Source organism: Chiloscyllium plagiosum, unplaced genomic scaffold (assembly GCF_037043375.1).
Source record: "Chiloscyllium plagiosum isolate Xiang-an unplaced genomic scaffold, Cpla_swu_hap1 HiC_scaffold_3, whole genome shotgun sequence".
NCBI lineage: Eukaryota > Metazoa > Chordata > Chondrichthyes > Orectolobiformes > Hemiscylliidae > Chiloscyllium > Chiloscyllium plagiosum.
Window position 1 is genome coordinate 37,995,914 of NW_028270141.1, and position 12,300 is coordinate 38,008,213.

At 40.9% G+C, this 12,300-nt stretch overlaps 1 protein-coding gene across 1 annotated transcript; it reads right to left on the reverse strand.

Moving 5' to 3' along the window:
- Positions 1–7,594: 7,594 nt before the first annotated feature.
- On the reverse strand, positions 7,595–11,065 carry LOC148150551 (putative G protein-coupled receptor 139). The gene is made up of 2 exons (XM_087975819.1): positions 10,996–11,065; positions 7,595–8,532 (listed from the first exon to the last, which is right to left on the reverse strand). The coding sequence occupies exons 1-2, from the start codon at positions 11,063–11,065 to the stop codon at positions 7,595–7,597; spliced, it is 1,008 nt and encodes a 335-aa protein (XP_087831945.1).
- Between the last annotated feature and the right edge of the window lie 1,235 nt (positions 11,066–12,300).

Consider the following 12,300-nt stretch of genomic DNA (forward strand, 5'->3'; position numbering starts at 1 on the left):
ACCCACACCAGAGGTGACCCCACTACACTGTACACTCTCACACACACTCACACCACAGGTGACCGAACTACACTGTACACTCTCACACACACTCACACCACAGGTGACCCCACTACACTGTACACTGTCGCACAAACTCACACCACAGGTGACCCCACTACACTGTACACTCTCACACACACTCACACATGTGACGCCACTACACTGTACACTCTCACACACACTCACACCACAGGTGACCACACTACACTGTATACTCTCTCACACACTCTCACACAAGTGACCACACTACACTATGCACTCTCAAACACACTCACACCACAGGTGACCCCATTACATTATACACTATCCCACACACTCACACACAGGTGGCCACACTACGCTATGCACTCGAACACACACTCACACACAGGTGACTACACTAAACAATACACTCACACATACACTCACACACAGGTGACCACACTAAACTATAATCTCTCATACACACTCACACCACAGGTGACCCCACTACACTATACACTCTCACACACACTCACACCACAGGTGACCCAACTACACTATACACTTTCACAGACACTCACACACGGGTGACCCCATCAGACTATACACTCTCACCCACACTCACAACACAGGTAATCCCACTACACTGTACACTCTCACAAACACTCACAAACAGTTGATCCCTGTACACTATACACTCTCACGCACTCACACACAGGTGACCACACTGCACTATACACTCTCACATACACTCACACATAGGTGACCACACTAAACTATAATCTCTCATACACACTCACACCACAGGTGACCCCACTACACTATACACTTTCACACACACTCACATCAGAGGTAACCCCACTACACTATACACTCTCACAAACACTCACACACAGGTGACCCTACTACACTATACACTCTCTCACACACACACAGGTGACCACACTACAATGTACACTCTCACACACACTCACACCACAGGTGACCACACTGCACTATACACTCACACACACTCACACCACAGGTGAACCCACTACACTATACACTTACACACACTCACACACAGGTGACCCCACTACACTATACACTCACACCACAGGTGAACCCACTACACTATATACTCACAGTCACAGTGGCCCCACTACACTGTACATTCACACACACAGTGACCCCACTACACTGTACACTCTCACACACATTCACATCACAGGTGACCCCACTACACTACACTCTCACACACACTCACACACAGGTGCCCACACTACACTGTACACTCTCACACACACTCACACCACAGGTGACCACATTACACTATACAGTCTCACACACAGTGACCCCACTATACTATACACTCACATCACAGGTGACCCCGCTACACTATACCGTCTCACACACACTCACCCACAATGACCCCACTACACTATACTGTACACTCTCACACACTCACATGACTGGTGACCCTACTACACGATACACTCTCGCACACACTCACACATAGACACACATACACCCACTCTTACACACTCACACACTCCTACACTCACACAGACCCTCTCTCATACACATGTTTTCTCTCTCACACACACTCCATCACACTCATGTACACACTGTATCAAGCATGCACAGACACACCCTCTCACATGCGCGCGGGCACACACACACACACGTTCTCTCCCTCTCTCCCACATAGACACACCGACACACACATATTCGCTTTCTCCCTCTCTCTCTCACACACACACACACATCCTGGTCTATGGGGTGAATTTGCATTTGCAGATTTGTATTTGTAGATATGTTCTGTTTGTTCAAAAAGCACACAATCTGTAGGTAGTCAGTTCTTGTGGCATTTTGTACATTCCTACTTTGAAAATAGAACCAGTCTGACTCAAAGTTGGGATACAGACAGCTCAGAAGATACCTGAGTACATTAACATTTCAGTGCACTGAGAGAGTGGGCATTGAAAAATCCCATATCATAACAGGACTGGATGAGGGGTGGGACAAAGCCATGGAAGGATGGAATCAGTCATTCAAGTCATTGAAATCAACGTTAAGTCTTAGATGTTGCAGGGTGTCAAAGCGAAAAAATAAGGAATTGTTCTTTGAGCTTGCATTGAGCTTTACTGGAATATGACAGCAAGCCTAATGCTGACTAGAGAATATAGTGATGTGTTAAAGGGGAAGGCAACTGGGAGCTCAGAATCAATGTGCAGAATCCTCAGTTCTTTGGTTTGATTTAGGGATCAGTAACCTTTATTTGTAAAGTAAAGGGTGGATTTGCTGACAGAATGAAGTCACATGACTCTATGCATTTGAACAAACACAACATTTTACAATACAAGGTGAATTCAATCTACAGTCCATGTACAACTCATTTCTAACATCCATAACTAACAGATGGTACACACGGGTAACATACTGTCATTGAACATGCCACAGAGCTCATCACATAGGAAATGCCTACAGGACAGATCCTTTGGATATCACAACAACTCCACTCAGATGTGAATAGCATGGTGGGTCATCACATATCATTAAACTTCAAAAGCCCTCACAGTTTATTTTATTTTTGCTGAAGCTTGTTCTCAAGAGCCTTTCTGTCATGGACTGTCGCAACAACTGCTCCTGTCATTGACCGTTCATCCTACTGTCCTGGCTTCACCTGGTTCCTTGTCCCTGAATCTGCACTCCTGTTCTTACTCACAGGGACAGGTCCAGCTTTTTACCCGCAGCTCTCTGCATCAAATGCCTGGTTTGTCCCTGAGCTTTAACCTTCTCCGTTGTATGAAGCAATTACTGCTTCTGGGCCTTTTCAATGCCCCACTCTCAGTGTGCTGAAATGTTAATGTTCTGAGGCTCAATCTGAGCAATACCACCTCTCCACACAGTTTCCCACCAACACAATCCAGAAACTCCCCCTCCCACTTCTTCAGCTCCTTTAGACTCCCCCTGAGGCCTGATCTCACAGAGTGAGCCAAGTGCTCTTAACATCATCCCTGCCAGATAACTAAAAATCTCTCCTCCAAAGATGGAGTCTGCCCCTCTTTCTGTCCAACAAAACTGTGACCCCTTCACTATCCTTAGTGACAAAATTGAAAGCTTTTTAATTAGCCCCTCCACTATTGCATCACAGGGAGACAGACAGCCAAACCAAACCAGCCTTTCTGATTAGATTACTTACAGCGTGGAAACAGGCCCTTCGGCCCAACAAGTCCACACCGACCCTCTGAAGAGCAACCCACCCGCACCCATTCCCCTACACCTAACACTACGGGCAATTTAGCATGGCCAATTCACCTAACCTGCACATTTTTGGACTGTGGGAGGAAACCAGAGCACCCGGACATGAGGAGAACATGCAAACTCCACACAGACAGTTGCGTGAGGCAGGAATTGAACCCGGGTCTCTGGCACTGTGAAGCAGCAGTGCTAACCACTGTGCCACCGTACTGTTCTACCTCTGCATTAAAATCTTCAAAGTCCCTCAAAATTGACTGGAATGATTCCGAACCAGACTTTTTGGATAACTAATCCCAGACTCTGCAAATAATCAATTCTTGTCATCATGTCTGCAGCTTAAACAAAATTCTTATCAATTTATTCACCATACTTTAACATCAGGAATGCAAAATTAAATAACAAAGTCATCTAATTGGTCGATGTTAAAGGCTCTAGCATTTTCATGATGACACAATAAGTCAATCTGCTGGCATTCAGTTCCTTTAACAGTTTCAGTAATTGAGAATGTACAACAGAATGGCAACTTAGTCTTGTTTAGGAAATGTCAACACCAGCCTTAGGGAGAGGGATGAATGTTTTCACATTATAACCTTTGTTTTCAGCCCCAGTCACACAGAGAACAGACAAATACACACTGTTCAATGATAAATAAAAGAAAGAAATAAAACTGGTCAGATTACTTGAGTGGTTTTCATGAAGCATTGTTCCACAGACATAGATGATGCTTTCATGGTTGATTTTCTGAAGATGTTGATCAGGCTTACATTGACAGTTTGCTCAGATAAAGGCAATACTACTTGTAAGTTAGTTTTCTATTCTCTGAACTTCCAAGAGATGCTCCTGCGAGGTTAAACAGGGTGCTTTCAAACCTTCTTGCTGTCACATCAACAACCAGATCCCTTCTTCTACTGAAAACCCAGTCCAAAACCAATTTACACTCTGACTACTCCCGAAAATAAAACAAAGATGATGTTAACTTTGCCTTCTTCCCAAACAGGCTGCCAGACCTGTCAGGAATCACTATCAATTTCTGTTTTTATTTCTGACCATTCTCTGGCAGACTGTCTCCTTCATAAGGTTCCAATTGCCATTCAAAATCTGCAGATGCCTTTTAAATGTTCTAATTGTTCCAGCCCCCACCACCTCCACTGGCAGCTCATTCCATACACACACCATACACTGCATAAAAATGTTGCCCCTAGGTCCCTTTTATATCTTCCCCCTCTCACATGAAAGGTTGGCTAAGGTTGGATAACATGGTGCCACTATTTAAGCAAGGTGGCAAGGAAAAGCTATGGGACTATAGACCAGTGGGCCTGACATGGTGGTGGGCAAGTTGTTGGAGGGAATCCTGAGAGACAGGATTTATATGTGTTCAGAAAGGTAAAGACTGATTAAGGTTAGTCAGCATGGCTTTGTGCATGGGAAATCACGTCTCACAAACTTAATTGAGTTTTTTGAAGAAGTAACAAAGAGATTTGATGAGGGCAGTGTAGTGGATGTGATCTATATGGACTTCAGTAAGGCTTTCGACAAGGTTCCTCATGGGAAACTGGTTAGCAAGGTTAGATCACATAGATTACAGGGCAAACTAGCCATTTGAGTACAGAAGTGGCTCGAAGATAGATGACAGGGGGTTACTTTTCAGACTGTGACCAATGGTGTGCTACAAGGATCGGTGCTGGTTCCACTGCTTTTCGTCATTTATGTGTCACAAAGCTGGTCCTTTTTCTCAAAGTAACTTTCTCCTTGATTTTTTTCAGAGGGTTCATAAAACAGCCCAGGCTCCGAAATGGCTGAGTTAGTGCAGAGATGAATGGTATATTGGGGCTCGTTTTGTTTACCACTAAGTAGATGATACCTCAGGCCAATGGCTTTCATGTTTTAGAAATAACTTGTGTAATGAAAGGGGAGTGACCAGTTCTGGCAAGCTGAGGTTTTTTGGTTCAGGTAAAGCAGGAGATGTGTGAAACAAGCTGATGGACTTCTCTCTCTCCTTGCAAACTGTAAGTTGCCTGTGCCATGTTTTACTGTGTGTGCGAAGGGATGCGTGGGTTTTCAGAACAGCATCATTAAATCGGGTTTGGAGAGGATACGTTATCGGGTATTCTATTTTCTGTTCTTTGTGTTTCATTCTGTAATTTTGTAAATAAATATTGTTTATTTAAAACTTGGCCGTTGACCCAACAAATTTACACTGGGAATATCCACTATGTACTAAGCTAAACAAATAGCAAAGTTATGGTCTGGGCTACCTGCTTGAAGAGGTTTTGAGGGGTCTGGCCTAGTCCATAACAGATATAAATGATTTGGATGTGAACATGGGAGGTACAGTTTGTAAGTTTGCAGACGACACCAAAATTGGAAGTATAGTGGACAGCGAAGAAGGTTACCTCAGATTACAATGGGATCTCGATCAGATGGGTCAATGGGCTGAGAAGTGGCAGATGGAGTTTAATTCAGACAAATGCGAGGTGCTGCATTTTGGGAAAGCAAATCTTAGCAGGACTTATACACTTAATGGTAAGGTCCTAGGGAGTGTTGCTGAACAAAGAAACCTTGGAGTGCAGGTTCATAGCTCTTTGAAAGTAGAGTTGTAGATAGATACAATCGGGAAGAAGGTATTTAGTATTCTTTCCTTTATTTGGTCAAATTACTGAGTATAGGAGTTGGGAGGTCATTTTGCAGTTGTACAGGACATTAGTTACGCCACTGTTGGAATATTGTGTGCAATTCTGGTCTTCTTCCTTTTGGAAGGATGTTGTGAAACTTGAAAGGTTCAGAAAAGATTTACAAGGATGTTGCCAGGGTTGGAGGGTTTGAGCTACAGGGAGAGGTTGAATAGACTGGGGCTGTTTTCCCTGGAGTGTTGAAGGCTGAGGGGAGATCTTATAGAGATTTATAAAATCATGAGGGGCATGAATAGGGTAAATTGACAAGGTCTTTTCCCTGGGGTGGGGGAGTCCAGAACTAGAGGGCATAGGTTTAGAGTGAGAGGGGAAAGACATAAAAGGAACCTAAGAGGCAACATTTTCATGCAGGTTCATAGCTCATTTTCATGCAGAGTGTGGTGCATGTATGGAATGAGCTGCCAGAGGAAATGGTGCAGGCTGGTACAATTACAACATTTAAAAGGCATCTGGATGGGTATATGAATAGGAAGGGTTTAGAGGGATATGGGCCATGTGCTGGCAGGTGGGACTAGGTTAGGTTACGCTATCTGGTCGGCATGGATGAGTTGGACCAAAGGGACTGGTTCCAAGCTGCACATCTCTATGAATCTATGACTCTAAGGTCTTTTCTAGGTTTGCTGGGACCAGTTCTCAGGTACTGATCTCACTAATAACCAATGTCTGCTATCTGTTTAATCATAATGCTCTTCCCCAGTGATGAAGCATCTGCAGAACCTTTTGATCAGGAGCCAACATGCAATTAACTTCCAGGCCTGACCTCACAAATAAATTAAGTTGATTGGTACATTTCCTTTGAACACAAACTGTTGCTCACAATCCAAAAGTCAAGTTGACTTCACAATTTCCAGCTCATAGCCTCAAAACAAAATTGATGGAGTAAGTTTTTAAAAAATCAGCAAGAACTTTAGCACTTTCAAAATGATACAAAAAGGCAATCTTCTGGCATTCAGTACATTTAACAGTTTTAGTAGTTAAGAAAGTCAAAGAGAATGGCAACTTAGTCTTCTTTGGGAAGTATCAGGGAATAGGATAAATATTGCCTCACCAACAGTTGCGTCATAACCAGGATTTCTTGTAGAGAGACAATGCTGAAAGATTTATGTGAAATGTCAGCTACGTGTGTAAATGACATTTTAATGAAAAAGAGGCCAAGGTTGCAATGTTCAATAAAAAAAAAAGATCAGTTTTCCCTTTAACTTCAGATCATTCTCTCTGATCTGGAGGATAGCGAGTGAATATATGGAGGTCTCGGATGGCAGAACCAGTAAGACTTACAAGTAATGAATATTACACCATATCACTGGTTTATTTCAAAATGGTCCTCCACTTTAACTGAGTACATTCATTCACAATTTTGCTGCTTTTTCCCTCTGGAGGGCAGATTACTCAAGAAGATGGACTTGTCACATCAGAGAGCACTTTCGTGAGAAACATGGAGCTCGGAATACACAATGTTTATGAGAAATGGAAATCACTCATTAGGACATCTCATTAGAATAAACTGAGTTATTCTTATTAATAAGAAGGTTTTCACTTAGAAATCCACAAATACAGATCAAATATAGCCACACATCTCTGGATTGTTTGAGAAGTCAATATAAAATGGCCAAAGAAGGAAAGTTCAGCCTCAGCAAAGTGGGAGCTGAAACAGAATTCTAGTCTCTCAAACAAAGTCTGGATTGATTTTGTTCATTTCTCAACAATCTTTCAATCAGTGCCCAGGGAAATTTCAGCACCTTCTTAAACTCTTCCCTGAAATTTCTCTGGGTAGCTGCATAAATACATGTGTTTGTGCAGGAATTCAAATGTTTTATCATCGCTCCGCACTCGGTAGCAATATAAGCTGGGGATGTACGGTCTCCTCGATAGTCAGTTGTGTTTGTTAATTTTGTCGTAATGAAGCTCACATTTGCTGTCAGCCACAACAATATAAAACTGCCTGATATCGTGAAGAGTAAAATGATGGATTTCCTTCGGTTCTCCATCTCTGAATCTCTCTCATTCTCATTTGTGTGACCCCGGAGACCTCTACGGGCTCTCGTGGCCACTAGAACATATCTCACTGTCAAAGAATTTAACAAAATGATCAAGGTGAATGGGAGCCAAACACGCCAAATGCTGTGAAACCAGACAGACACTACACCAAACGTTGAGGAAAAAAATGTCAAACTTCCTCCACAGCCCCACCGTATTTTATTAATTACGTGTTCATGTTCATATGCAAACCAAACAGTAATGTTCTTTATTAAGATCAGGACAGAGAACATTGTTATAACCACAGATGCTGTTCCCTTGGTGCAGTATTTTGCTTTCAACCTCTGGTGGCAGATAATTATAAAACGGTCAAATGTGAAAGAGACAGTGAACCAAACGGTCAAATCAAGGCTGACAATGGCCATGTACAAAATGAAAGTGCACACAGGAGTGTGAGACAGGAATGAATGTGGAAAATGATAACTCAAAATATAATATGCCATTATATTTATGAACAAGACTAGTAAATTTGCTGTTGCCATGGCCATCATGTAGAGAGATATACATTTGGAAAGACCACACTTTCCTTGGGAGAGAATTACAATTGTTATTAGGTTCACTGTAAGAAATAGAAAAGGAGACATTATTAGTACCACAATCTAAAACAACAACAATAATAATAATAATAATAATAAAACAATAACAAACACCTAAAAAAAGTCAATTCAAGATGTTCAACAGAATGTATTCTATTAAAAATCAAAAATTCAGTCAGTAAGATCCATCCAAGCTTATTCAGGGAGCTAAGGCCAGTTCATTCATTCATTAGCTGAGGGTATTTCTACCTTGGCCAGCAAGTATTCCCCATTTCAAATTGACCAGAGAACATTTCACAGTTGACAATTTTGCTGTGGGCAGGGCGTCAAATATGGGCCAGACCCAATAAGATTTGCTTTTCTAAGTAGATTAGTGAAATTGATGGTTTGCTTTCTCTAAAAGAATGATATTGTTTGCATGGTCACTATTATGTTCACTTCAGAAAATTTACGACATTTATTGAAGTCAAATTTCCACCACCCCTCCACTTCCCCCCCATGGTGTGATCGAGACCCATTTTCCCAGAACAGTAGTCTGAGGTTTCAGATTTCTAATTAATGATATTGCCATCATACCATCACCACCACTAACTGTAGCATGAAGCTATGTTAATTTTGCAATGAATTAAAGCACAATGGAGGTCTGGGAATCTTTCTGAGTGCAGCACAAGCCATGAAAAGTTGATAAAAATAGAAGAAACGAAACATGAGATTAAACTGGCCTTTAATAAAGTGACAAATGGTAATGGCATTCAAAGGGCTACCAAAAAGAGCAGTTAAACTAAATGTTAGCCCCTTAGTTAAAACAAAATCATACAAATTATATTGGATATGACCAAATTGTAGAGATATTGAACAAACATTTTGTGTCTGCCTTGACAGTCAATGTCTCACACCAAAATAAGCAGTAACCTTGCGCCTATTAAGAGTAAGGATATTAAACAAATTAGTATCAGCTAGACAATCATGAGGAAGTAAAATTAGTGCTTACTTAGTGAAGGGTAATAATTTAACATGAATAGCAGATTGAGTATGTACAGGTTCAATATCAGGTTAGCTTATTTTAATTCCAGATATTTATTGAATTCACATGGAATTGAAGGGAAAGTAAGAATAAATTGATTATTTTTAACTGGGCAGACCATGACAAGATAAGTGCTACAAGAATCAATGCCTTGGCTTCAGTGATTTAGAGGAAAAAAAGTCAGGGAGGAATGTATCTAAGTCTGTTGACAATGCAAAACCGGGTGGAAATGTAAGTTGCAAGGAGAACCCAGAGAAGCTGCAGAGAGACTAAGACAAGTTAATTGAGTAGACAACAATATAGCTGTTCAAGTATTAAGCACAGGAGTTTTCAGAGAGACCTGTGTGCACTTGTACAAGAAACACAGAGAGTGAGGAAAAGTGATACCCTGTGAATGGAAAAGCAGAGTAAATTTGGCCAATATCCCCTCAAGTTTTGAAGAATAAGAGGTTGTCTCATGAAACATTCAAGATTAGGAAGGGGCTTGATAGATCGATACTGAAAGGCATTCCCACTGATTTGGCAATCTAGAATATATGAACACAGTTTGAGATTTAGGGGCAATAAATTAAGAAGCAGAAGAAAAAGATCTTCATTAAAGGATAAACTATGGAAATTTTTATTCCACAAGATTGTGGATATTCTATTACTGGCTGAGAGGGATAGATCTTTGGTTTCCCAGGCAACCCATGGATGGACGGAATGGATGAGAAAGTCTAGTTGAATCTCAAGATTAGTCATGATTGTTTTGAATGGCTGAACACACTCAAAGGCATATTCCATGGGGGTTTCCAGACTAGGAGGTACATTTTAAGGTGAGAAAAGAGAGATTTCAAGAAGATACAAGGGGCAATATTTTACACAGAGGGTGGCTTGCATGTGGAATGATCTTCCTGGGGAAGTGATGGGTGTGGACACTATTACAAAATGAAAAAGTCTTTTGGATAAGTCCATGAATAGGAAAGATTGGGCAGGATATGGCCTAGAAGCAGGCAGGTAGGACTGGCCTAGTTTGGGATTATGTTCGGCAGAGACTGGTTTGCCTTAAGGGTGTGTTTCTGTGCTGTGTGACTCTATATAGAAACACAGTTTGAAAGAATTTTACCCGATTCCATGCAAATATCAGCATAGCAATGTGAGAAAAATTATTATTGAAGCCATCATGTGGGAAATCTATCCACATGTTTATACTACATCCCCGTGTTGGCACTAAATGATAGGTTGGTACAAACATCCTAGCATTCACTGAACTGAACGAAACTCCTTGCAAACAAACTTGCACATCCCAAAATCTATAAGATTGTCAGATCAAAGAAACTTTGAAAACAAGAGCAAGAGGTTCATGAGTTAGTTTGAACAACTAACAACAGTCACACAGAAAATGAATTACATTATTGAACAAGCAGGCAGAACAGGGTAAATATTTCTACTGATTTATGACAAAGAGAATACAGCAACTCACCAGGGATACCAATAACTGAGAGAATCGAGTAATAATTCTCTTTTACAAGCAGAATAATTTGTTGCTCCATTCTGAATAGTGTCCAAGCTGAAAGTGTGTGACTGGTGCATGGCTGATACATGAGCAGGGAATTCTCTATTTATTCACACATCAGTCCTCCAGTGAGTCAGACAGATTACATCATTAGTGACATTAGCTACAGTGATTTAACAAATAAACTCAAATCCTTTTATTGTTTGCCTAACATTTCCACAGGAAAAAATTGTTTGAAAATACTGTTTATCAATTCTGTCAAATACTTACAATGAAACAACTTTTCACAAGTATAATTGTAATCTGTCAGTATTGTGATAGTACTGTCTCTTCATGCAGGATTGCTGGAGACCGATCTCCCAGTAGTTGTTACCCTGACTCTGCTCATAACTCACCTGTAATGTCCCTTTCCTCCACCACACCAATTGAGTATATTCTACCAGTATTACTGGTATTAGATATTTTCAATCGAGTTATTGCAGTACTGAATATACCTTATTTTGTCAGTAACATCCACTGTGTTACTCCCTACAAATTGATCTTGCATTGGCAAGACCATGTTACTCTGGTACTAGTTACAACCCACTGGACACTTAAGTTAATTGTGTTACTCCAGTTCGAGTGATGTCCCACATTGATACTAGAGCTGACCGTGTTACTTCCAGTGCTAATGATATAATACAGCGACATGAGAGTTAACTGCATTGCACCAACACAAATGGCATCTTTCATTAACACTAAAATTAATTGTGTTATTACATATTCTGGATTCAATCAAAGAACAGGCTAAATTAGACATGCTGTTGTACAACAAATTAGGGTTAATTAATAACTTCATAGGAGGGATGACCTGAAGCAGCTGTGACCATAATATGATTGAACCTTAGGTTAATTTGAGAGAAAAAAAAAGAGTGGCACTTTAAACTTAAATGAGGATATCCAAAGTTTGTACCCAGACCTTTGAGTAGAGGACTTGGGATGTATTGTCGAGGTTATACAGAATGTTGGTGAAGCCGCTTCTGGAGTACTGTGTCCAGTTCTGGTCATCCTGTTATAAGAAGAATATTATTAAGATGAAGAGGGTTCAGAACAGATTTAAAGCATGTTGCCAGGCATGGAAGATTTGAGTTATAATATGGACAGGCTGGATAGTCTGGGAGGTTTTTCACTAGAGCATAGGAGGTTGAGGAGTGACCTCATAGAAGTTTATAAATTCCTAAGGAGTATAGATAAGGTGAATGGCAAGTGCTTTTTCCCTAAGGTGGCACATTT